This window comes from Aquarana catesbeiana, linkage group LG02 (genome assembly GCF_042186555.1).
Source record: "Aquarana catesbeiana isolate 2022-GZ linkage group LG02, ASM4218655v1, whole genome shotgun sequence".
Lineage (NCBI taxonomy): Eukaryota > Metazoa > Chordata > Amphibia > Anura > Ranidae > Aquarana > Aquarana catesbeiana.
In genome coordinates this window covers 144,100,087-144,128,027 of record NC_133325.1, presented here as the reverse complement: position 1 = coordinate 144,128,027, position 27,941 = coordinate 144,100,087, and the positions used below count along the sequence as shown (strand labels likewise).

Sequence of the window (27,941 nt, the reverse complement as noted above, 5' to 3'; positions counted from 1 at the left end):
TACACGTTTTCTGAATGGCCCCTGCAGTATTATGTCATAATATGCACCACATACTAACACATTATGGCAGACTTACCTTGAAATGGAGCCCTCGAGTGGTATGCTCTCATCCCTGCCGGCACTCCTGTCTTTACTCAGTCTTCCTTCCAGGTTCGTGCTCTCCTGTGTATGCACATGAAAGTCAGCATAGCAGCACGGTGCAGAACATCACCGCACATGCACAGTGACGTCACCAGCTGGAGCCAATGTGAATATCCCCTAAAATGTAACACAGGGGATATCCACTGTACCTACAGCTAAGATTTTCAATAAGCTTACCTGTAGGTACAAATTGCGAATAGGAGTTTTACTACTGCTTTAACAAAATGTATATTCTTCATTAAATAAAAAAAAAAATTTAGTCTAAACGTATTAAACATTTTTTTCCTTCAGATTTATTTGCCCATGGTAAGAAAAATTCTGCACTCATAAGGAATCACACAAGCCATCATCACAACAGCTGCTTGATTTCTACGTCAGACCCTAAACTTTACTCCTCTATTTATTTTAATGGCATTAAACATACACATTATGATGGCAACACACACACACACACACGCATGTGCACACATAATACATCTGCATCTGACACTTTATAAGAAGTGCTCTCAGCACAGATCTTTAATATGTAACAAATGTCTATGTCTCAGAAGCGGTACTCATATGATCCCGAATCTCCTGTTTACAGATGTGTTCCCCCAGACCCTTGGGGTGTAATCATTAACGCATAAGACAGATAGCAACATTTTCCATTTGGAATGATAAAAACTGTACAAAACGTCTTCACCGCTTTGTTTGCAAAGTAATATTCTAATCACATTTCCCTCTGTTTACGTGTCCTTCCATGTACTGATCCACAATTCTAGACCCCTTCTTGGCTTTGCTTTTGCTGTCGTTCACAGCATATTCACATTTCAGGTCCGCTCGGCTCAGTTTCTGAACTTGGCATACGTAGGTCAGGGTCATTTCTTACCATTGAAAACAGGCCAACCACGCTGAGAAGTGCAAGCAGCATTGTGACAGCACACAAGCTGAACATGTTCCTAGTTCCACTCTGGTAGTCACTGTCATGGAGTACAAGAAGCCCCAGTCCAGCAAGCAGGTTCAAAGGCACTCTAAACCAATTCAACACTCCAGTCTGTTCTTTTTCTGGGATTAATCGACGCCTCAAAAAGCTCATAGCTGGGAAATAGAGGCCACAAGCGAGTTCAATGAGAAGGAAAGCAAGAAAGGACTCTGTTGGCCTCTCCTGTCCTGGGCCTGTGGAGAAGGTAAGCATGAAAAGAGAGAAGAAAACCATGAGTACAGACAAGCAAAGTATATGCATGGGCTGTAAGTGATATTTCTTTGATGTAGCCAGACGATAAAGTGATGATCCAGTTGCGCTGGCTGCCATGAAGCCAGAGAAGGCGATTCCAAGTGGTGTGTTATGGGGATCCAGCACTGGAGTCCACAAGAAAATGAAGATATAAACCACACTCTCAAATAATGCCTGAATGGCACCTAAGAGGACAACTCTGCGGTCCCTCAAAAGGCATCTCAACCCATCACCACAGCCTCTGGTAAAGCCGACACTCTGTCCATGGTTCTCATCCCACTCTCGGAACGCCAGAATGATGGCCAATCCTAATAGGGGCACTGCAAGCACAGAAGGTGAGGCCGGCCCCAGACCAAGCCATTCTGCACATACATTTGCTGTAATTCCTGCTAAAATAGAGATTCCTCCATTCCAGGTAGCCACTTGTGAGAAGGTGTGAGAGAGCCACTCTGCTGGGAAGTCATGATGTTCAGCGTGTTCATGAGCATACCATGATTCAAAGGAAGAAAACAGCAAGCCACTGGAAAATCCACCAAGGACTCGGCTAGTCAGAAGCACAAAGTAATCCTGGGACAGCTTGCATAGGTAGCATGCTGACAGCAAAAGGCAGAAAAGTATGACTGATTTCCTACGCCCCAGTCGTCCTGTCAGGGGGCCACTCACCAAACCCGACAACACAGTAGCACCAAATCCACACACATAAATTATGGCAATCTGTCCCTCCAGGAAATGGTAATGCTGGTATAATTTATATAAATAGGGACCTTGTAACCAGTCCGCTGCCAAAGCTGGAAAATAAGCTCTGAAAAAATCATGTTGAAACTTTTTGAAGGCCGGGTTTCCTAATGCGCTGCTTGTAGTAGAGGTCTTCGAATGGCAAGCAGAAAACTCCAACACAACCCAGAGAGCCAGGAGCCCCAGGAGAACCAAGTAAGCAAAGACCAACATGTCTCAGTGAAATGGCATTCTGAAAGAAGAAAGCTGGAAAAAAAAAAAAAAAATCAGGGTCAATACTTTAAATGAATAAATAGAAAAGAATAATTTTATTATTATCTCTAAAGCCATTTTTTCTGTTATAGAAATGATTTAAACCACTGTTCACCAAGGGAGAGAAATCCTATCCCACAGACAACACAAAGTTAAATCTCTTTAAAATGAGTGAAAATTCTCTCTTGCCACTGCGCAGATGTCCCCACTGGAAGATTTCTTCGCACCTCCTGTTCTGGTGACTACTGTAAAATTATGGATTTTCCATCACTTTCTTTCCCTGTTACAAAGGTCAGCAGGGACACAGACAGCAATTAAAACAAAAGCAGGAAAATAAAAAAATAAAAAGTTCTAAAAAATGGTTAAGGCCCGATTCACACTGACCCCCAGCTAAATCACAGAGCAGCTGAAGCAATTCAGTGCCCCCGCCGCACTGTTGTCAGCTGGCTAGGGGGCAGTGTGATGCACAATTCAGAACAATGCACAGTCCCCCCCCCCCCCCCCCCCCCCCGCCCCCCTTTTTCTAATACAATCTTTATTTGAAGTGTACAAAATGTGTAGTGTACACTTCATTCACTGCAATGTCGGGCAGCACGACGCCTGACATGGCAGTGCGATTTGCCCAATGCGTTGCGATAAAATGCAGCATTTCTGTATTTTAGCACTAGCGCAGTGTGAATGGGATACACACAGCGGTGACAGACATTTTACCATGTCACCGCATACAGTGTGAATTGCGTGAACTCTTACAACTATCAAAAAAAAAAGAAAAAGTTGGTTTTGGGACTGCCAGCAAATCATATTGATGAGGTTGAAATCACTAGGCTTTTACAGCAACTGTCACTATATAAAAACTACACTCACCTGTTCTCCAGCACTGTGATCCCCGGAGCTATCCGCTGGCTGCTGACATCTTTTGTCCAGTGTTTCGTCACATTTGGCTACCCGCTGGACTGCGCATGCCCGACGCCGCCATATGCGTTCCAACACTGTGGCGATCTGCGCTTGCGCAGAATTTTGTGGCCACACCCCTGAGTCCAGGTTCAAGCCCCACCATCCAAGTGGACATAGAATATAATTATGCTGAGTGAAGTGAGGCCGTGCCCCGAAGCGTGGCGAGCGAGGCAAGCCCGCGAGGGGCCCTGTGGCAAAGTGGTGTCTTACAACAGTGTTGGAACGCATATGGCGGCGTCGCGCATGCGCACTCTAGCGAGTAGCCAAATGTGATGGGTCACCATATCTGACGAAACACCGGCAGCTTCCAGGTATCGATCCATGGTTGTTTCTATTGGCAGAGCCGAGATGCTGTTACTCCTTAACGCAGTTCGGTTAGCTTGGCATTGCTGAAACTCTTACACTGAGCTGCCGCGTAAAGTTCAGTGCACAGTGCAGACAGGCAGGTAGAGAACTTTAATGCAGAAGAGACATAGCATGTCTCTTCTGCATTAAAAGTCCTGCCTGTTCGCAATTTTTTATTTTTTTTTAGGTAAAGTTCTACTTTGAAACAAAGAAAGTGCACATACCTGCATCATTCTCCAAGTTCCTGCAGTTATGCCTACATTCTGGACTGCTCTAACAGGCAAAGCTCTGCCATGTTCCAGTAGTGCACATTTATTATTTATAACAGGTACTTAGCGCTTTACACATCTATATTGTACAATTTACATCAATCCCTGCCCTCAAGGAGCTTACAATCTAAGCCCCTAACTCAGATTCATACATACAGTATCTCACAAAAGTAAGTACACCTCTCACCTTTTTGTAAATATTTTATTATACCTTTTATCGTGACAACACTGAAGAAATGACACTTTGCTACAATGTAAAGTAGTGAGTGTACAGCTTGTATACCAGTGTAAATTTGTGGTGCCCTAAAAATAACTCAACACACAGCCATTAAAGTGATTGTACAGCTTCATCTTTTTTTTTTTTTTTTTAAACAAACAACATGTCATCATACTTACCTCCACTGTGCAGCTCGTTTTGCACAGAGTGGCCTCGATCCTCAACTTCTGGGGTCCCTCTGCGGCTCCTCCTCCTATCAGATAACCCCCTAGGAGAAGCGCTCTGAAGGGGGGGGTATTACCTTGCGGGCGTGCTCCCGAGTCCAGCATTTGCGTCCATAGACACGAATGCCGGACTTGTCCCCGTCCCCCGCGTCATTGTATTTGATTGACAGCAGCGGGAGCCAATGGCTGCGCTGCTATCAATCTAGCCAATCAAGAGCCAGGACCCCGTGCAGAGAGGGAGAGCGTGTCTCCGCCGAGAGAATGAAGGGGCTCAGGTAAGTAAAACGGGGGGGGGGGGGCTGGTCACTGCCAGAAGTTCCACAGTCCACCTCTTTCACTTCCCTTTTTCTTTTCTATCTTTGCACCTGTTAGTATCCCTCTGTTATCCTGTTTCCTACCATCTCCATGTTCCCTACCATCATTGGGTCCAGGCCTCTCATTTCATGCATATATATCTTCATGCTAATACTTATTGATTATTGATTCTACTTTATTACTTTAGATGCCTGACAAACATACTTATGTTTACAGCCTACACTCTTTATGAACTAACGAGGTCTCTAGGGTTACATCACTACACCTATGCCATGCCTGCTCGCCATTTGGCCCCTCGTGGGTATGGGGACCCACAACCCCTTCTACCCTGTGCCTTTATAACTAATACTGTGCCATTCTGCCAACTATATACTTTTTTTATCTTAGGTACAATGTTACACACATCCACCCCTGAAGAGCGAGCTGGATCTCGCGAAACTAGCCGGGTAGTATGATGCCCGTGTACTATGACTGCTATTACATCCATGTACCAATATTTTTTGTTCTATATATCTTTTTTTGGCAACTGTTGGTGTTATCTATGCATGTAAACAATTTTACTTGAATAAACCATATACTGTATTTACTACTGTTATGTTTACTGGCGGAAACGGTACCCACTTCATTTAAAGTCCCGGGGCGAATCCTTTGTTTTACTTTGTTTTACTGCCAGAAGTTTTTTCACCTTAATGCATTAAGGTGAAAAAACACAAGGGTTTACAACCCCTTTAATGTCTAAACCACTGGCAACAAAAGTGAGTATAACCCCAAGTGAAAATGTCCAAATTGGGCCCAAAGTGTCAATATTTTGTGTGGCCACCATTATTTTCCAACACTGCCTTAACCCTCTTGGGCATGGAGCTTCACAGGTTGCCACTGGAGTCTTCATCCACTCCTCCATGACGACATCACGGAGCTGGCGGATGTTAGAGACCTTGCGATCCTCCGCCTTAAGGATGCCCCACAGATGCTCGATAGGGTTTAGGTCTGGAGACATGCTTGGCCAGTCCATCACCCTTACCCTCAGCTTCTTTAGCAAGGCAGGGGTCGTCTTGGAGGTGTGTCTGGAGTTGTTATGTTGGAATACTGCCCTGCGGCCCAGTCTCTGAAGGGAGGGGATCATGCTCGGGTTCAGTATGTCACAGTACATGTTGGCATTCATGGTTCCCTCAATGAACTGTAGCTCCCCAGTGCCGGCAGCACTCATGCAGCCATCGACCATGACACTCCAACCACAATTCTTGACTGTAGGCAAGACACACTTGTCTTTGTACTCCTCACCTGGTTGCCACCACACACGCTTGACACCATCTGAACCAAATAACTTTATCCTGGTCTCATCAGACCACAGGACGTGGTTCCAGTAATCCATGTCCTTAGTCTGCAGCAAACTGTTTGCAGGCTTTCTTGTGCATCATCTTTAGAAGAGGCTTCCTTCTGGGATGACAGCTATGCAGACCAATTTGATGCAGTGTGCGGTGTATGGTCTGATCACTGACAGGCTGACCCCCCACCCCTTCAACCTCTGCAGCAATGCTGGCAGCACTCGTACATCTATTTCCCAAAGACAAACGCTGGATGTGACGCTGAGCACGCAACTTCTTTGGTCGACCATGGCGAGGCCTGTTCTGAGTGGATTGTTTCCTGTTCAACTGCTGTATGGTCTTGGCCACCGTGCTGCAGCTCAGTTTCAGGGTCTTGGCAATCTTCTTATAGCCTATGCCATTTTTATGTAGAGCAACAATTCTTTTTTTCAGGTTCTCAGAGAGTTCTTTGCCACGTTGAACTTCCAGTGACCAGTATGAGAGAGAGAGAGAGAGAACGAACACCAAATTTAACACACCTGCTCCCCATTCACACCTGAGACCTTGTGACACTAACGAGTCAAAAGAAACCGGGGAGGGAAAATGGCTCCAATTTGGACATTTTGACTTAGGGGTGTACTCACTTTTGTTTCCAGTGGTTTAGACATTAATGGCTGTGTTCAGTTATTTTGAGGGGACAGTAAATTTACACTGTTATACAAGCTGTACACACACTACTTTACATTGTAGCAAAGTGACATTCTTCAGTGTGACATGAAAAGATATAATACAAAAATGTGAGGGCAATTAACCTACCAGAAGGTCTTTGGAGTGTGGGAGGAAACCCACGCAGGCACAGGGAGAACAAGCAAACTCCAGGCAGGTAGTGTCATGGTTCATGATTTGAACAGACAAACCCTGCTAGGGAGAAGTGCTAACCACGGTGCTGCCCCACATTCCTATTGGCCAATGATGTGCCAACAGAAATATCTGCAGGATGGGAGAGAGTGGGCAATCTTGACACAAACAGATTGTGTATCTCTAGGTGACTGCACTTTATACCCAAAAGTGGTTCCTACAAAGTGGACGTACAGAAGTGCCTGCAGTACGGCGTACGGACCTCACTTCCCCCTCACCCATAAGCTTATGGTTGCTTCAATGACCATAAGCTTCTATCAGAATTGTTCAGCAGACTCTGCTATACAATTCTATAACTCTGATCAGCGGATTACAACCCGCTGATCAGTTATTAACCCCTAATGTGATATATGATGCCCCCCCCCCCCGCAGCACCCTTCCATCCAAAACTGCCCCCCCCCCCTCTCCTCTCTGCCTTGCACAGATCTCTGTGATCTGCCAGGCTGGGGATCGCGGCGGGGGGAGGGGAGAGTTGCAGGTGGGGGTGAAGTTGGGGCTTGAACGGCTTTAGTAAACGTGTATTTACTATTTACCCCCCTTGTAGAAGAGAGGGCACATGCAGCGATCACTACTGATTACTGCTATGTGCCCACTGACAGCTGATATATTGTAACCGCGAGTGTTACAATGTATCAGACTGTCATTTTCTGAATGAATGGAATCTCTATACAGATTCTCATTTATTCAAGTAAAGTGCTGCAGAAAAAAAAAGGGACTATTTTCAGTCCCTTTCTCTGTCCCAAAAAAAGACCTCTGATATCTCACCAAAGCCCCCCCCCCAAAAAAATTAAATGACAGGAAAAAAAAAAACAAAAAAACAAAAAACACACAAACATAATAAGACCCCCCAGGTTAGCCCGCACTCGCCCCTCCACGGCGAAGCCCCCCCCCTACTCACCCCTTCACAGATACCTCAGCTTCTCCTCCCAGCCAAACCCAATCCGTCCTAATTGACCAGGAGGAGAAGCCAGAAGGCGATAACGAATATTAATTCGCTATTGTCACAACTCACAAGTGGGTGGGTTCGGGGGGTGCAATGCTATGTGCCCGAGCCCAACCTTTTTCAAGCCAATTAGAGCCTCAGGCTCTAATTATGTGGCTTGAAAAAAAAAAACTCATACAATGAGTCCAGCGCCCTGAAGGGGAGAGGCGCCCCAGTGCCCCTAATGTACCGGCTTCTCCTGGTAAGACCCCTTACACATGGAGCGGACTCTGAAAAAGCAGATCTGCCTGCTCAGCAGGGGATGTGTCTGCTGATCCCAGCTGAGCAGGCGGATGACAGGTCCATTTCCGCTCCGCTGATGCACAGTGGACACAGCTCGCTAGTCTCTATGGGACGGTCGGATGGAAACAGAGCGCCTGTCCATTTCCATCGGATGCCATCCAATCTGCTAGATGGATGGGGGAATGGAATCCCCATCCGTCTGTTTTTAACGGACTGGATCAGATGCAGGCAGGTGTAAACGGACACATGACCATTTACATCAGTCTCTCCATAGAGAACAATGGGTGGTCTGATTGGGCCCGTCTGAAAAAAGGACAGGCAGACCCAATCGGTGTGCTTGTGTGAACGGGGTCCAAGGGCATACACAGAGTACCTTTACAGGGATGCACAGGTGTTCCATGCATCTTTGTGCAGACAGTCCCATTAATGTCATTTGGGATGTAGCACCTGCACCAACAGAGCCATTGCTCCCAATTTTACATCCATGTAGGCTCGCATGCATGTCCCTGAGCTCACACTGTCTGCGTTCAGGGTCATGTACCCACACGGGTGTCAGATTGGGAACAGCAGCTATGCCTATGCAGCCGTTGCATCCCAATTGACATAAATGGGACTGCCTATATGGGGATGCACGGAACACCTGTGCATCCCTGTGCGGGTAAACATGGCCCCCCCCATGGGTGTACACTTTAGTATGCCACATGTGAACAAGGTTTTAGTAGCAATTTAGCAGGAATTTTGTAAGTTACGTTGGGTTTATGTGCAATATTTATGATTTTAGTGTATTTTTTGTGAAAATACCGATATGATGAACATTTGCGTAATTATTGCAGGGCCCAAAAAATCTGTAGCACTTTTTTTATTCTACAGGTCATGTGCTTTTAGAAAATGTCTAGTTTGAGAGGTCTTTTCAAATTCTGAAAGCTGTAAGTGAAAAATGAAAACCTCCAGATTTTTAGAAAAAAATGTTTGGGTACGTTCGATTTTCACCATTTTGCTAAAAGGCGCAATTTAAAATTTACAAATATTTGTTATTTATTACCTCCATACAGGTTAAGCTTTTATATTTATTAGGGATTTAGCAGGAATTTTGTAAAATTAGCTGTGTTTTTATCTGCTAATAATGGTTTTACTAGTGTATGTTTTGCCAATATATTGGTTTGATAAACATTTGCGCAAATACTGTGGGGTCTAAAAAAAAAAAAAAAAAAAAAAAAAAAAATCAGTAGCACCTTAACTTTATTCTAGAGGTCATATGCTTTCAGAAAATATATGGTTTTAGGGGTGTTTCACAAATTCTGAAAGCTGTAAGGGAGAATTAAAACCTTCAGATTTTTAGAGAAATTTTGATATTTACTTTTTTGCTTCTGTTCCATTTTCCATTTTCATCATTTCGCAAAAAGGAACAATTGAATCCTTTCATGACTGAGCCTATTTCTGACATTTGTTGCTTGCAAGTTAAAATCCATATTTTTTGCTAGAAAATTACTTTGACCCCCCCAAACATAATATATTTTAGCAGAGAATCTAGAGAATAAAATGGTGATCGTTGAAATATTTTATGTCACACTGCGGTCTTTCAAACGCAATTTATTTAATCACTTTAACAAAAATAATTTGATCACTTTTATTGCTGTCATAAGGAATGAAAACACTCCTTGTGACAGTAATAGGTGGTGACAGGTACTCTTATTGGAGGGATTGGGGGGGGGGGTCAAAAGACCCCAAATCCCTCCTTTGCACTTCAGAGTATTCACATCGCCAAAAACTGCGATTCTGAATACTGTCATTTTTTTTTTTAAAACTGCGCCATTGGAAGCAGAGTAAACCGGAAATTACGTTGTTTCCGTGTTTACACAAAGGAGACTGGAATTAAGCCATTTCCGGCTTCCTTCCCATCTTACTCTTACCCGGTGGGACGGGAGACCCATGAAGAGCAGCGGAAGGGGGGGGACACGTCCCCTCTCACTCCTCCGGTATAACAGCCAAGCAGCTTTTAGCCGCACCAGTTGTTATCCCTAAAGAGCAGACTGCCTGCTCCTAAAAATGATACCTGCAGCTGCAGGCATCATCCCGGTATAACCCCCTAAAGTCAAGGCCGCATATGTGCGTACGGTCGGCGGGAAGGGGTTAAAAGTTAAATATTTAGTTATTCACTCAACACAGGTTAAGCTTTATATTTAGTAGGAATTTTGTAAAATTTGCTGTGTTTTTTTCTGCTAATAATGGTTTTGGTGTATTTTTTGCAAATATATTGGTTTAATCAACATTTGCGCAAATACTGCGGGGTCTAAAAAAAATCAGTAGCACCTTCTTTTTATTCTGCTTATCATGTGCTTTCAGAAAATATATGGTTTGGGGGGTCTTTTACAAATTCTGAAAGCTATAAGTGAAAAATAAAAAACAAAGGAAAAATTGCAAAAAATGGTCTGGCCACCTAAGTGTACAAAATGGAGCACAGGGCCTGGCAGTGAAAGGGTTAAAGAGTTGCTTCTAATTGAAAACTGTGGTCACTGGCATCAAGGTCAAGCCTTCTTACTATATAGTTATAGTCAATGGTTTTGAAAAAAAAAAAAAAGAGCCGACATTCGGCCCGTGTGTATATCGGTCGGAGGTGCAAACTGGAAAACCGGCAGCCGACCGACTCCCGATCGGCACTCTCAGCCAACGGCAGAGAGCACAAACATCGGAGTGTTCAGTGTTGGAATCTCCCTGTCAGAACACAACAGCTCAGCAGGGGAGATCGCTGAACTAACCTTGCATGGTTGGTACAGCAGCTCCCAACTGGAGCGGTCAGTTTTGTTCTTGGTTGCACAAAGAAAAAAAACTGTAGTGTGTACCGGGCTTTAGTGTGGAGAAAGAAAAAGAACAAAAGAAATACTGCGCTACCTAATAAACCACAAATGTGAACATAAATTAATGTAATAGCTGCAGATCAAAAATGTGAGGTATACACAAATAAGTAATGGTAACAGAAAAAAAGCTGCTCTTGATAAATCAAATACCAAAAATGAGTGAATAAAAAGATCCGTGAATGACCCAAAAAATAAACATAAACAACAGTGAAAGTGGCAAAATATAAACAGTGAATCTTCAACGATAAAGTGTCTTCCAAAGATAAGAGTCCGTGAGTACAAATGCAGTGATTAGTCAATGAAAGTGAAAGGAACTTCTTAATCACACAGAAAACACTCTGTGATGTGATCCACCACCGCCTAAAATGCACACTTACCAGAGGGCAAGCTTGTATGGCAACTCAATGTCCGGTCAGTATTGCAGTCACAACTGAACTGCAGAACTGACATTGAAAGGCTCCCCATTGGCAGAAAACAATAGCTCAGCAGGAAAGATTGAATGTGTGGAGGGGGGGAAATCGACATTTTTTTTCCTTCAACCTGCTGGTCAAACAAAAAAAAAAAATGAATCATGTATGGAATGCCTAAGGCCGGCCATACACAATTCAAATGTTGGTCGGTTCAGCAGAAGATTTGAACAGTTAATGGGCAGGCTGAATGTAATAAGTTGATTAATTGATCGATCAACTTGGGTACAACCAGCCTGCTGGATTCACTTACGATTATCACAAGCGACTGCTATAGCAACTGGCGATTACTGTCTTCTCCTGGCACCGGGAGAAGACACTTCCTGTCATATTTGAAGTTGGCAAAGCTGTGCACGGCATCACTTACACAGCTTCATTCACAGAAGTCCCATCTGCCATCATAGTAGAGAGACCGTTGTGCTCAGAGAAGCACAAGTAGTACGACATCACTTTTTCAAGCTCTGCAGCTAAATGTTCATACCTCTATATGGACCTGCGGCTAGAGGAATACTCTGCAGGAGACTAAGCACTGCACTTATGATCCAGTGATTGTGGTTGCAATGCTTTGCAGGCTCCAATGCAAAAACTAACAACTGCACATTTTTACCATACAGCTGTATTTATTTTTTTGCATAAAGTGGAATTCTTCTTTAACCCCTTCCTGGCATTCCTTTAAACACTCACCTACAGGACCAATTGTAAAAAAAAAAAAAAAAAATTTACTTTTTTGCTAGAAAATTACTTGTAACCCCGGAACACATATACATATACACACACAGCAGAAGCCCTATAGAATAAAATGATGGGTGTTGCAATTTTTTATGTCACACGGTATTTACGCAGCGGTCATTTAAACATAATTTTTTTGGAAAAAATACACTAATGAATTTTATTGCACACAAACACAATATAATACCCATTTTTTTTGTTTTGCTAAAGTATAAAAGATGACAAAGATAAGGAGACATTTCACGCTTTAAAATTGTGTCCGCCCATGTAATGGCACCAAACTACAGTACTTAAAATTCTCCACAGGCGACACTTTAAATGCCTTTATAGGTTATCAGTTTAGAGATATAGAAGTCTGGTGCTACAATTATTGCTCTCACTCTGAACTTCGCGACAATACCTCACAAATGTGGTGCGAACACTGTTTACATATGCGTGCGGGACTTATGTATGCGTTCGCACTTGCGTGTAAGCACAGGGACGCGTTCATTTTTTTATCCCAAACTTTATTTTACACTGTCGCTTTTTTTTTTGTATTAACTAATGGGCAGGTAAAGGTACAAAGAGGCATCACAGAGAGGGAGGGACGTCAGTTTCTTCCTCTGTGTAGTGCCGTTGCCACAGGTTGCATCGCTCCGGACAGCAAAACTGGAGAAAGGCGGCGACGGGAGCGGGCATCTTCTGCCACCTGAAGAAGTGATCGAGTGGCTATTCAACCAATCTAATCACTTCTGCCTTAGAGGTAATCACCGGCTGCAAATTTTGATACTAGGATGACGACGGCATCATCCCGGTATACCCACTTCAACCAAAGGACATCCTACGATATTGTGTTGGTTAAACAGTTCCGAGGGAGTTGGAAAAGATCGATCATATGACCACGGTCACATGATCAAAACCTGGTCCAACCAGCTACCCATCTTTTGTCTGCAACTAGAGCTTTATTTGAAAGCTTGGTCTATGTGCTGAAAGCACTCAGTAAGCACACTCTCAGCACATAAACATCATCCACCCTGTGATGTGTGTGTGGCACGTGGGCGTTAAAGTCCACCCTTTTCTTGTGGCACACATATGTGTTGGGTGGTCGGAAAGGGGTTGGGTATCTGAAATTACTTTTTATGAGCCCCCCGAAATCCCCCAGTACAGCAGAACTTAGTTTCGAGGAAAGGCAGTACTTGGCGGCCAAGTAAATCTGCTGCCCTGTTCACACTATACATGTACAAACGTGTGCAGCACGTCTGCTTTTTTTACTCAGCACAATTCTGCTGAACAACACTGCCCTATTATAGCATGTCATGACCCGCTGCCGTGCAAAGAGTTGAATGAAATGTTTTGTGACATTTCAATAAAATTACTAAAAAAAAAAAAAAAATGAACAATGCGATGCACTGTACTTAAAGCGGAGTTCCGCCCAAAAGTGGAACTTCTGCTTATCCGATTCCTCCCCCCGGTGCCACATCTGGCACCTTTCAGGGGGAGCTGAGGGAGACCGTGGCGTGCCACTTCCGGGAGACCCTGCCGTGGAGAATTACGTCAGCAACTCAGCCCCCCTCCTCCTCCCTCCCCTTCTACCGGGCCAGCTTCACGCAGTAGAGACCCGGCCGTGAAGCCGAAAGGCTACACTGCCAGGTTCCCTTACCAGCAATGGTGGCGGCGGCACCCGACCAACCAATGTAAACATCGGCTGCGGTGCCGACATTGCTGGACTCCAAGACAGGTAAGTATCCTATTGTTAAAAGTCAGCAGCTACAGTATGTGTAGCTGCTGACTTTTAATTTTTAAAGGGGTAGACGGAACTCCTCTTTAAAGCCCCGCCCCTACACAACGCACAACTGCTTGTGTGAGTTTTAGGCCTCAAGCACACACACGTTTTCCCAGCTCTTCTGAACACCATTCTCCTCGAATGCAGTTAGGCGTTTTGACATTCATTTAACTGGCCAGAATATTCATTTATTCTGGGCACTGAAATAAACAAGTACTAAACGTGCCTAGCGTTTAGGCTGCATTCACACCTGGGCATTTTGAATCGCGGACAGATTTGCCTGAGGTTTCAAAACGCCCAGCTGTGAATGACAAATGGCACTTTTTAGATGCAATTCATTAGAATGGCACCTAAAATAGATACATGTTAGCACGTAAGCTAGGAGGGGAATGTAGATCCTTTATTTGGGAAGGAGGACCCTTCCCGTACGCTCACTTTTTTTTTTTTTTCTTTCCCCCTAACCACCCCCTATATGAAGTACACATGGATAAACACATACAATAATACACTGATAATAGACACACGATAGCACTTAAATTTGGGAAGGAATGTAGACCCTTCATCTGGAAGAGAGGATCTTTTCTGTTTGCTCACTTTAAACCTTCCCCTCCCTTTTTTTGTTTTGTTTTGTATGGGTGGGTGTGGTTTGGCTGGTTTTATATATTGCATAGAAGTTGACCTATATAAATGAGAAAAAGACCTAAGATAGAGGAATAGGGATGTAAATATATACATAATGGTTTACTTTCTCATTTAGTTTTTTGTATAATATTGTGTGGTTTGTTGTAAATGAAAAATTTTATAAAAATTGAATTATATAGAGAATGGCGCCTAAAAATGCGGTGTGGTTCTTGTGAGATAAATTGCACTGCAATCGTGTCAAACCGCATAAAAAAAAATTTGGGTGCTTCTTTTGGACAACATGCTTCACGCGATGCAGTTTGCTGCGATTGCAGTGCGATCACGGGACAATCACGGCAGAACCACGCCGCATTTTTAAATGTGCGATTTGTCATTCACACCTGGGCATTTTGAAATCGAGGGCAGACTCAAAAATACCCATGTGTGCACCCAGCCTCAGTTGCGTGCGTCTGGCATTTTTTTCTGCCCTCTCCTGAATGCACAAGTGATGGGTTATTTTTTTCTGCCTCTAAACACGTATACGTGTGTGTGTGTGTGGACACAGACTAAGTGCCAGTTCACACAGGGGCAGTACAATGGAACCGTTCTAATAGGAGCAACTCAAAGTCGCCCAGACTTAGAAAAAGGTTCCTGTACTACTTAGGGGCGACTTCGGAGCGGCTTGCATTGACTTCTATACAGAAGTCATTTTGCAAGTCACGCTTAAGTTGCGCCAACCTCTGAGTCTTGTGACTTTGAAGCCACCCCTGTGTGAATCAGCACTAACATTTAGATGAAGATTTTTTTTTTTTTTTAAATGCCAAACACCCATAAAAGCGCCATTGCTGACACCCAGCGTGCACGAGTTCTCGTGGCGCAGGTTGGTGTGAACGACCCCATAGAGCGTTGTTGGTTGCATCGCTATAGAGGCGCCTCAGCGGAGGGCGTGTCAGAGCACCGTGTGGAGAGTGCCATGCGCAGAGCTTGGCATACGCAGAACCTTGTACACACCACCCCATGAAAGTGATGTCAGTGAATGGGACTCTGATTCTGCCCACCATGTCTTCAATCATTCATATAGTTCAAGCAGTCACATCCTGGAGCCTGCGCACATGACATAATCACACCTCATATTATCATTCATTACATCGCTCTCTACAGGAAGGAAATCCAAACTGTATACAGACTACACCGATCATACCGACCCTCCGCCCGCCGCTTCCTCCTCCACCGATCTCCCTCCTCCTCCTCCTCCCGGAAGAAGCTTGCGTGGAGGACCAGGAAGGAGGAGGTGACGTCACATGACGCGCCTGTATGTCCGGGGTAGCCGGGACAGGAATGTCCGGTGCGAAGAAAGGCGGTGTCCACGTGGAATGCTTGGCTCCGCCCCCTGTGCTATGTATAGGAGGAGAGGCTGTAGGTGTGGAGGAGGACATTTAACATGTTGTGACCCTTTCTTGCATGCTGTCCTTATCACTGAATACTGTCAGGAGGCAAAACCAGGTGGGTCAGGACCAGGCTATTTGTTCATAAGTTTGATTCAGAATTTTTTTGCTAGAAAATTACTTATAACCCTCAAACGTTATACTTTTTTTTATTAGCAGAGACCCTAGGGAATAAAATGGCTATCATTGCATTTTTTTATGTCACATGGTAATTGTGCAGCAGTTCCTAAAACACTATTTATTTTTTTTTTAGAAAAAATACATTTTAACCACTTAAAGGGTGAGTTCACTTTTACAGAAAAATCTGTAAGATGAATTTACACAGGACCCCCTCCTCGCCCACCCCCCAGTCCCACCGGTATATCCATGCCAGGGGTTCAGGGCTTAGAAACCCCCTCGGCATCCACGCGTCTTTGCAATACTTTCTGTCACACCGTATTTGCGCAGCGGTCTTACAAACGCAATTTTTTGAGAAAAAATACACTTTTTGGAATTAAAAAATAAGAAAACAGTAAAGTTAGCCCAATCTTTTTCTATATTTTTAAAGATAATGTTACGGCGAGTAAATTGATACCCAACATGTCACGCTTCAAAATTGTGCCCGCTCATGGAATGGTGACAAATTTTTACACTTAAAAATCTCCATAGACATTTAAAAATGTCTACAGGTTACCAGTTTTGAGTTACAGAGGAGGTCTTTTGCTAGAATTATTGCTCACACTCTAATGATCGTGGCGATCGCCTCTGCGCGTGAGCACAGCGGGACGGGTCGCTTAAAATTTTTTTTTTTACTTTTTATTTTTACACTGTCCCTTTAACCACTTAAAGATGAGTTCCACCTGAGGTCCAGTCAAAAAAATTAAAAGTCAGCAGCTACAAATACTGCAGCTGCTGACTTTTAATTGGACACTTACCTGTCCCAGGGTCCAGCGATGCGGGGGAGCGAAGCCCCACTCATCTCCCCCTCCCTTCAGTGGCTCCGGCATTGCAACTGTGGGCGCCGGGCTGTGGCTTCACAGCCTGGCACCCACTGCGCATGTGCGAGCGGCGCCGCGCGCCGTGATTGGCCGCTCAGTCACCTGGGAAATGTAATGGGTCCCAGATGATTGACAGGAGGGAGGGAGCAGAGCTGAGCTCTTCCTGTGCCCAGGGGGAAGTGATGTCACCAGCCCAGGCACTGGAAGAGGCAGACTACGAGGGACCACCTAGCAACAGGCATTTAGAGGTAAGTAAAAAAAAAAAAAAAATATCCAAATGTTTTTTGTATTTTTTTTAGGATTTTTCATGTAGTATTTTTTTTTGGGGTGGAATCCCACTTTAAGGACCCAGCTTCTTTCTGAGATTTGGTGTTTACAATTTAAAAAGAAGTTTTTTTGGCTTGAAAATTAATTAGAACCCCCAAACATTTTTTTTTCTAACACCCTAGAGAATAAAATGGCAGTCATTGCAATACTTTCTGTCACACCGTATTTGAGCAGTGATCTTACAAGCACACTTTTTTTGGAAAAAATACACTTTTTTGAATTAAAAAATAAGACAACAGTAAAGTTAGCCCATTTTTTTTTATATTATGAAAGATAACGTTACGCCGAGTAAATTGATACCCAACATGTCACGCTTCAAAAGTGCGCCCGCTCTTCGAATGGTGACAAACTTTTACCCTTAAAAATCTCCATAGGCGACATTTAAAAAATTCTACAGGTTGCATGTTTTGAGTTACAGAGGAGGTTTAGGGCTAGAATTATTGCTCTCGCTCTAATGATCGTGGCGATACCTCACATGTGTGGTTTGAACACCATTTTCATATGCGGACATTGCTCACATATGCGTTCGGTTCTGCATGCGAGCTCGGCGGGAAGGGGCTTGTTTAAAAAAAAAAAATTTCATATTTATTTTACCTTTCCTTTTATTTTTTATTTTTACCCTGTTCTTTAAGAAAAATTGTGTCACTTTTATTCCTATTACAAGGAATGTAAACATCCCTTGTAATAGAAAAAAAGCATGACAGGACCTCTTAAATATGAGATCTGGGGTCAAAAAGACCTCAGATCTCATATTTACACTAAAATGCAATAAAAAAAACAAAAACAAAATTGTGTCATTTGAAAAAAAATAAAAATAATAAATGTCCCTTTAAGAGCTATGAGCGGAAGTGACGTTTTGACGTCGCTTCCGCCCTGCAGTGGTATGGTGACGGGTGGGGGCCATCTTCCCCTCACTCATCTCCATACCACAGACGTGACAGGACCTGTTTGCCTCCGCTGCTACCGACGGCTCCGGTTAGCGGCGGAGGGCACCGCATGCGGCGGGAGGGGGGGGGCCCTCTCCTGCCACCGATAAAAGTGAACTTGCGGAGAATCCGCTGCAGAGACTACTTTTATCTGAAAGCGGACTGCCCGCAGAAGAAGAGGATACCGGGGTTATGGTAGCTAGCTGTTGCCATGACACCGATATCCCTCTTCAAAATACCGCCATATAACGGCGGTGGGCGGTCCGTAAGTGGTTAACCGCTTCCTGACCGGCTCACGTACATATACAGCAGGTTGGAAGCCCTGCGCAAAACGACATGCAGGTACGTCGGCTCCTTTAAAAGTCTTAGCAGGCGCGTATGCTCGCTGCATGGCGGGGGACCCAATTCGCGTGGCCAGCGGTCGCAATAACCGCCGGCCACCAGCGATCCCAGGGCACGAGAGACAGAACAGGGATCTGTGCGTGTTAACACACAAATCCCGGTTATATCAGGGGAGGAGAGACAGATCGTGTGTTCCTGTTAGGAACAGCAACATGTCTCCTCCTCTAGTCAGTCCCCTCCCTCCACAGTTAGAACACACACTGAGGGAACACATTTAACCCCTTGATCGCCCCCTAGTGTTAACCCCTTCCCTGCCAGTGACATTTATACAGTAATCAGTGGCTATTTTTAGCTCTGATCAATGTATAAATGTCAATGATCACAAAAAGGGTCAAAAGTGTCCAATCTGTCCGCTGCAATGTCGCAGTCATTACTAGTAAAAAAAAATAATAAAAATGCCATAAATCTATACCCTATTTTGTAGACGCTATAACTTTTGCGCAAATCAATCAATATACGCCTATTGCGATTTTTTTTTTTTTTACCAAAAATATGTAGAATATACCTGTATATCGCCTAAACGGATGAAGAAATTTTTATTTTTTTTAAATTTTTGGGGATATTTATTATAGTAAAAACTAAAAAGATTTTTTTTTTCAAAATAGCCGTTTTTATTTTTATAGCGCAAAAAAAAAGAAAAACCGCAGAGGTGATCAAATACCACCAAAAGAAAGCTCTATTTGGGAGAAAAAAAGGACGTCAATTTTGTTCAAGTACCACGTTGCACGACCGCGTAATTGTCAGTTAAAGCGACACAGTGCTGTAACGCAAAAAATGGCCTGGTCATTAACCACTTCAGCCCCGGAAGGATTTACCCCCTTCCTAACCAGAGCACTTTTTACAATTTGGCACTGCGTCGCTTTAACTGCTAATTGCGCGGTCATGCAATGCTGTACCCAAACTAAATTTGCGTCCTTTTCTTCCCACAAATAGAGCTTTCTTTTGATGGTATTTGATCACCTCTGCCGTTTTTATTTTTTGCGCTATAAACGGAAAAAGACAGAAAATTTTGAAAAAAAATGATATTTTCTACTACTAATCCAATAAACTCAATTTTAGTCATACATTTAAGCCAAAATGTATTCGGCCACATGTCTTTGGTAAAAAAAATTTCAATAAGTGTATATTTATTAGTTTGCGCAAAAGTTATAGCGCCTACAAACTAGGGTACATTTTCTGGAATTTACACAGCTTTTAGTTTATGACTGCCTATCTCATTTCTTGAAGTGCTAAAATTGCAGGGCAGTACAACCCCCCAGTACGACCCCATTTTGGAAAGTAGACACCCCAAGGAAATTGCTGAGAGGCATGTTGAGCCCATTGAATATTAATTTTTTTGTCCCAAGCGATTGAATAATGACAAAAAAAAAAAAAAATTACAAAAAGTTGTCACTAAATGATATATTGCTCACACAGGCCATGGGCATATGTGGAATACATTCAGCTGCTTCTCCTGAGTACGGGGATACCACATGTGTGGGACTTTTTAGGAGCCTAGCCGCGTACGGGGCCCCGAAAACCAATCACCGCCTTCAGGATTTCTAAGGGCATAAATTTTTGATTTCACTCCTCACTACCTATCACAGTTTTGAAGGCCATAAAATGCCCAGATGACACAACCCCCCCCCCAAATGACCCCATTTTGGAAAGTAGACACCTCAAGCTATTTGCTGAGAGGCATTTTGAGTCCATGGAATATTTTATATTTTGACACAAGTTGCAGGAAAGTGACAATTTTTTTTTTTTTTTTTTTTTGCACAAAGTTGTCACTAAATGATATATTGCTCACACAGGCCATGGGCATATGTGGAATTACACCCGAAAATACATTTAGCTGCTTCTCCTGAGTATGGGGATACCACATGTGTCGGACTTTTTGGGAGCCTAGCCGCGTACGGGGCTCCGAAAACCAATCACCGCCTTCAGGATTTCTAAGAGCGTAAATTTTTGATTTCACTCTTCACTGCCTATCACAGTTTTGGAGGCCATGGAATGCTGAGATGGCACAACCCCCCCCCCCCAAATGACCCCATTTTGGAAAGTAGACACCCCAAGCTATTTGCTGAGAGGCATGGTGAGTATTTTGCAGCTCTCATTTGTTTTCGAAAATTAAGAAAGACAAGAAAAAAAATTTTTTTTTTCTTTTTTCAATTTTCAAAACTTTGTGACAAAAAGTGAGGTCTGCAAAATACTCACTATACCTCTCAGCAAATAGCTTTGGGTGTCTACTTTCCAAAATGGGGTCATTTGGGGGGGGGGTTTGTGCCACCTGGGCATTCCATGGCCTCCGAAACTGTGATAGGCAGTGAAGAGTGAAATCAAAAATTTACGCCCTTAGAAAGCCTGAAGGCGGTGCTTGGTTTTCGGGGTCCCGTACGCGGCTAGGCTCCCAAAAAGTCTCACACATGTGGTATCCCTATACAACAGAACAAGAGAAGCAACAGAATGTATTTTGGGGTGTAATGTCACATATTCCCATGGCATGTTTGAGCAATATATCATTTAGTGACAACTTTGTGCAAAAAAAAAAAAATCTGCTTTTTCCCGCAACTTGTGTCACAATATAAAATATTCCACTCGACATGCCTCTCAGCAAATAGCTTGGGGTGTCTACTTTCCAAAATGGGGTCATTTGGGGGGGTTTGAACTGTCCTGGCATTTTATGCACAACATTTAGAAGCTTATGTCACACAGCACCCACTCTTCTAACCACTTGAAGACAAAGCCCTTTCTGACACTTTTTGTTTACATGAAAAAATATTTTCTTTTTTGCAAGAAAATTACTTTGAACCCCCAAACATTATATATTTTTTTAAAGCAAATGCCCTACAGATTAAAATGGTGGGTGTTTCATTTTTTTTTCACACAGTATTTGCGCAGCGATTTTTCAAAAGCATTTTTGGGGGAAAAAACACACTTTTTTAAAATTTTAATGCACTAAAACACACTATATTGCCCAAATGTTTGATGAAATAAAAAAGACGATCTTAGGCCGAGTACATGGATACCAAACACGACATGCTTTAAAATTGCGCACAAACGTGCAGTGGCGACAAACTAAATACATTTTTAAAAGCTTTTAAAAGCCTTTACAGGTTACCACTTTAAATTTACAGAGGAGTTCTACTGCTAAAATTACTGCTCTCAATCTGACCTTCGCAGTGATACCTCACATGCATGGTGCAATTGCTGTTTACATTTGACGCCAGACCGATGCTTGCGTTCGCCTTTGCGCGAGAGCAGGGGGGGGACAGGGGTGCTTTTTTTTTTTTTTTGCTTTTTTATCTTATTTTTAAACTGTTCCTTTCATTTTTTTTAACTACCCTATGATAGCAATAGGTAGTGACAGGTACTCTTTTTTTGAAAAAATTGGGGTCTATTAGACACTAGATCTCTCCTCTGCCCTCAAAGCATTGACCACACCAAGATTGGTGTGATAAAATGCTTTCCTAATTTCTCAATGGCGCTGTTTACATCCGGCAATCTAAGTCATGAAATGCTCATAGCTTCCGGTTTATTAGGCCATATAGATGTTTGGAGCCACTCTGGTCTCTGATCAGCTCTATAGTCAGCTGGCTGAATCACCGGCTGCATTCTCAGGTTCCCTGTTGGGACAGGAGAGCCAGAGAAAAACATGGAAGACGGTGGGGGGGGCATTCCCTCCCACTGCTTGTAAAAGCAGTCTAGAGGCTAATTAGCCACTAGGATTGCTTTTACATGAAAGCCGACCGCTGGCTGAAAAGAATGATACCAAGATGATACCTAAACCTGCAGGCATCATTCTGGTATAACCACTCAAAGTCCAGCAACATACCAGTACATTGCTGGTCCTTGTTGGGCATATATTGTAATCTTTTTTTTTTCATGCAGCCTGTGGGCTGAACGAAAAAAAGAGATTGATCGGTGGGTATGCCCACCATTAGAATACCTCCCTTCATCCACCCACTTCTAATGATGGGCATACATGCACCGTTTATATATGCCGAAGCATGGGGGCATCCTCCCGCAAAAGCTAGGAGCAAATCGCTCCTCCGCCCCTGCTGCCCCCATGCTTCGGCATATATCACCTCTGACAGCACTGGAGTCACAGCTTTATATATCGTGGGAGCAAACGCTGTTGCTGTCAAGATAAAGAAATCCACGCTGCAGCTGAATGGCGTACCTGAAGACAAAAAAATGGTTAACAATAAAACACAGTAAACAGTAAAGTATAAAAAATTGCACACCTGAAAAGCAAACATGATAAAACATAATAACAATAAAACATTGCAGAATAGAATACAGTAAAAAAGAGCAGAACAATAGAGAGAGAATAGAGAGAGAGAACAATAAAACGACAACTATTTTTTAAAATTTTATATATTTTTTTGTTTTTTTGTTTTTTTTTACACTTTTTTTTGTAACTGTAACTTTTGTAACTGTAACCGGTTCCAGGTTCGGGTCTCTCAAAATGCGATGGCATCCTGGGAGACCCTGTGAAAGTGCGCCTAGTCTGTGCAATGCTGTATGCCAATACTCAACCAGTGTATGGTAGCGTTCAAAACATTCACCAATGCAAAGACCAGGATTGTCAGGACAGGAGGGACAATAATAGCGGGTGTCACGCCTATATCCGCACTTGCTGTAGACGCGACATATTTTTTGGGGGGGTTCGTCGGGTAGGGGTACTCGGGAGGACATAAAGAAAATGCCTCTCATGCAGCCGACTGCATTTGGTTGGGGATGTGAATGGGGGAAGTACGGGCGCTGCAGAAGTGGTGGGTTCCCAATTAGGATTGGCGAATGCAGCAGGAAGGGCACTATGGGCACGGCGGGCCTGTGTTTGTCTTCTTGGTGGCAGCGGGACACTACTTGTGCTTGCCACCTCACCAGCTTGAACTGCACTTATGGGACTCGCCACGTCACCAAGTGTTACTGCAGTGCTGGTTTGACTACGACCGGGGTGTACTAGGCCGCTGGTGCTTGCCAGTTCACCAAAACGCTACCAAAAAAACTGTTAGCAATCGCAGGGATCAGGCCTGACTCTGCGAACGCTGCAGTTATGCATTTAGTGTTTTGTAAGTGACAGTGATTGATCGATACTGCACTTGGGTGGGCTGGGCCGGGCGGAGGGGCAAAACGCAGGTGCTAGCAGGTATCTGAGTTGATCCCGCTAACACTGCGTTTTTGGGAACCCTAAACTGCTGGGGACGCTAGTATAGATCTGATCAGATCAGATATTGATCCGTTCAGATACTATGGGGGTCATTTACTATAGCGCCATGGCGCAAATTCGCGCAAATTGCCGCGGATTAGCGCCAATTCACAGAAATTTAGCGCGAATTAGCGCTTATTCGTGCTAAAACGGTATTCACTATAGCGCTGGTGAGAAAATACTCCCAAAATCGAATTTACTATAGTTCCCTGAAACCAAATAGCGCCCAAACCCTTACTCTGCTAAAACCTGGAGAATTGCACATGGAAATAATGTTTAGAGCATGATATAATTGCCTAAATGGTACTGAAATATGCAGTATATTATTTAAAGATAATCTGCTTTTAAACTGTGTGAAAAAGTGATTTCTACACTGAAATATCTTTAAAAGTCTGAAAAGTGAAAAATTCCCCGTTTTGGACAACTAGGTGCCAGACCTGAAAATAACTCTCATTTTAACTTGTGTCTTTTTTACCCGGAACTATAGTAAATACCAAAATGAGAACGAATTAGAGAGCATTTTTTGGAAGTTAAAATCTGCTCTATTTTAGTCCAAATGAAGTTTCAGTCATTGATTCTAATGGAACAATTCTAACTTTCACAAAAAAAACCTTTTAATGTTGAGATGAAATGTATCTTTCTGTGAAATACATTTTCCTTTGCAACATTGTTGCTTCTACTTAAAATATTTTGATTTTAATAATGCTACAATGTGGAATGTTTTGATGTTTTGGTAAAATATATTTTTCTCTGTCACTTTCACTTGTTACTCTTCATCTCACAATAATCTTTACCCCAAACTCACACAGGTGTCTTTACAATCCACAAACAATACCATTGCTGATGCAAATTTAAAATAAATCACAATTTTTTGTGCTTTTTATTATTTCCAAATATTCATAATTTGAGCCCAAAAAATGTGATATGTGTACCAACATCAGAAAGCAAAATGTAATTCCCAAAAATTTGAGGGTAATATTCTACTCTCACCCACAAAAAAAACACCAAATATCACAGAATAAATCAAGAAGAATAATGCCCCGTACACACGGTCGGACTTTGTTCGGACATTCCGACAACAAAATCCTAGGATTTTTTCCGACGGATGTTGGCTCAAACTTGTTTTGCTTACACACGGTCGCACAAAGTTGTCGGAATTTTCGATCGACAACCACGCGGTCACGTACACCACGTACGACGAAACTAGAAAAGGCCGGTTCAGAACCAAGCGCGGCACCCTTTGGGCTCCTTTTGCTAATCTCGTGTTAGTAAAAGTTTGGTGAGAGACGATTCGCGCTTTTTCAGACTCGTGGCTTTCAGATCGTTTTCTGCTGTTCAGTTTGTGCTTGTGGGTTTGTATCTGCTCTTCAGTGCGTGCAGTCAGTTCGTATCAGAGTTTTCTGTTCGATCTTGCCTGCTCGTTGCTGTTTTTCAGGTCGCTCTTCACAGGCCTTGCTGTTCTTCAGTGCGTTCTGTTACTTCGTTCTGAGCAGCCGACCGTTTTCTAGCCATGTTTCGTATGCGTACTCCTCGTACAGTTCGTGCTGTGCGGGGGCTTGGTGTTGGGGTCCTGACCTTGACACAAGTCCAGTCCATGAACAGGGTGGGGAGGAGTTCATGGACCAAGAATTGGTTGCTTCAGCGTCACCAGTTCTCTCATATGCTTTTGCTCCATGAGATCCGTGAGAATAATCCTGATGATTTCAGGAACTTTCTCAGGATGACGGACCCCGTGTTTCACCGTTTGTTGGCTTTGCTGACCCCTTATATTAGCAGGCAGGATACCTGCATGAGGCAAGCCATCACTCCGGAGCAGAGGTTGGTCGCTACCTTGCGGTATTTGGCCACAGGGAGAAGCCTGCAGGACCTCAAGTTCTCGACAGGCATCTCCCCCCAGGCTCTTCTTTGTGGGCATTTACTGCTTGTGTTTGTTTTAGCTGACCCTGACAGAAATGTGTGGAGTGCAGAAAATATTGTGATTGTGTAACCTTATACAAAGCACTGTTGGCTGTTATTTACTAAATGCAAAGACACTTTTCACTACAAGTGCATTTGCAACTGCACTGAAACTGCACTTGTAGTGCAAAGTGGATTTCCCCTTAGGAAATAACCCCCATTTTCTCATAAAACAACAATTACATCACCCCAAAAGTGTTGTAGCATGAGACAATAATCCACACATTCTTGATGAACAATCTTTTTAATACCTGCACAATCACATGTGCATTTACCAAAGGTTTTTCTGACAAACCAACATGTTTGTTGTATAACAATTTTTGTGGTGTCATTATCCAAAATCAAAATGTGCATTTTATAGAAAACAGGCCTGTGTAAAACCAACAAGAAAGACACAAATCTTGATCTTACAAAGTTCACATTTGGTAGAACTGGAAGGCAATATCAGACATGAGTATTTAGGAACTGTGTTTGATATAGCGTTCAGATGGGGGGAAATCACCCCTGGAAAAGCCAAATTTGGAAGATGCACACAAATTTCCCAATGTCAACATGTGCTAGCTGCCATCACGGGGGATCAAGGGATGTGTTTTGGGGGAGAAAGCCCTTCCTCACCGCTACTTTATTATTGAGGAAGGGGTTGCACCCCCAAAACGCGTCCATTGATCTCCCGTGATGGCAGATAGCACATGTTGACACACTGTGTGCATCTTCCAAATTTGGCTTTGGGAAAAATCACAAAAACATTTCGCACATTGTAGCACACAAAAGAAGAAAGTGATTTGGAGGGGCTTTAAACTCGCCCCAAAATATCAATGATGTTTTTATATTTTGGAATAACATCATTGATGTTTTGCTTGATGTTTTCCAATTGTAAATTACACCCCATGATCTCCCCGATCAGGATCTGGGCACTTTCAAATGTGAAAGGATCTGGATCCACAACCTCACGATCACCTAAAAAGAGAGGAAACTCAAAATAAATTAGGTTTCAAAAAAATGCTGCAATCCATCTCTTATCTGAGCCTGTGGTCACAGACACTCACCTGTTGTGGTAACTACTTCCACCACGTCTTCTTCCTCCTGCTCATCTTGTGTTGGGGGGATTTCCCCTTCTTCCAGAGGGGGGGGGGGGCTCTGGTCTCCTCGGATGAGGGGTGTCTTCCGAGTCTTTTCTCCCCTATGTAAAACAAAAATGGTATAATTAGCACACAGATATTTGATGGCAGAACTATAAAGATGAAACATTGCTTGGAAGTGGGGTACAAAAATCTATTTTAGCAGAGTTCCAAGATGTAGCTTTTTTAGTGTCCTTTGTCAAGCTGCAATACTTTACCTGTTTGGTAAAAGCTTCACAGATGTAGCCCCCCCTATAGTATACACTGGAGCACCTGTGTGGCCCCCTAATAAAAATGGTGTTCTTGTGTCCCACACTAGTGCTCCAGTGTCCAGATGTGAAAACAGCTGCTCAGTGTCCTCTTCTTACACACAATCTAGTTTGCATTTCATTCTAGTAACAAAGCCATCTACACAACCCAATTCTTTGAAGACAAGTATAGGGCCTCAAAATGGTGGCCAAATGCATATGGCCTAAACAATGGTATTTTATCGTCCGAAATAACAATGTGTGATCCGAACGAATAATGTGCCCATGAACATGAAAGTTGCCATTTTAAACTGTACAACAGTTCCTAAAAGCACATGGAGCAGCACGAACGTAATAAACATAAAGAATAGGAACACAGCACAACTACTTACTTTTTTGCAGCACTCTCCGGATCTTTCTGTACTGCTCATGTTCTCGTAATTTCAGGTCCGACCACCGCTTCCTGAGCTGATCTTTCGATCGTCGTACCCCGAATTTCCGGTGCAGACTCCTGACCACTTTCGCCATGATCTTGGCCTTTCGGACATTGGGGTTGGGGTAAGGCCCATACTTTCCATCATAGTCGGCCTTCTTCAGGATGTCCACCATCTCCAACATCTCCCCAAAGGACATATTTGAGTCCTTTAATCTCCTTCTGGATCGGGACGTTTCAGGCTCTGGCCTTTCCTCCTCCTCCTCCTCCTCGTTGCTACAATTAGCATGATCCTGCTGTCTATCCGCCATGTGCTCTTCCCCCACTGCGCCGAACGAAAAGGGGCGGGGAATAGACTAGAAAGAA

At 43.4% G+C, this 27,941-nt stretch overlaps 1 protein-coding gene and 1 long non-coding RNA gene across 5 annotated transcripts in view; one reads left to right on the top strand and one right to left on the bottom strand.

Annotated features, from left to right (window-relative positions):
* Positions 1–631: 631 nt before the first annotated feature.
* On the bottom strand, positions 632–15,897 carry MFSD5 (major facilitator superfamily domain containing 5). 4 transcript variants are annotated; one of them, XM_073613578.1, is made up of 2 exons: positions 15,755–15,897; positions 632–2,338 (listed from the first exon to the last, which is right to left on the bottom strand). In XM_073613578.1, exon 2 carries the CDS (start codon positions 2,303–2,305, stop codon positions 947–949), a length of 1,359 nt encoding a protein of 452 aa, XP_073469679.1. In that variant the 5' UTR covers positions 2,306–2,338; positions 15,755–15,897; the 3' UTR covers positions 632–946. The 4 variants fall into 4 exon arrangements, with proteins under 4 accessions (XP_073469679.1, XP_073469681.1, XP_073469680.1 ...); XM_073613580.1 differs by having other exon boundaries at positions 15,751–15,854; XM_073613579.1 differs by having other exon boundaries at positions 15,677–15,811.
* Positions 15,834–27,941, top strand: part of LOC141127287 (uncharacterized) — an 86,517-nt gene continuing 74,409 nt past the window's right edge. Inside the window, exon 1 of the long non-coding RNA XR_012241507.1 lies at positions 15,834–16,052. This is a non-coding gene — a long non-coding RNA (uncharacterized lncRNA). The remainder of the gene's footprint in view (positions 16,053–27,941) is intronic.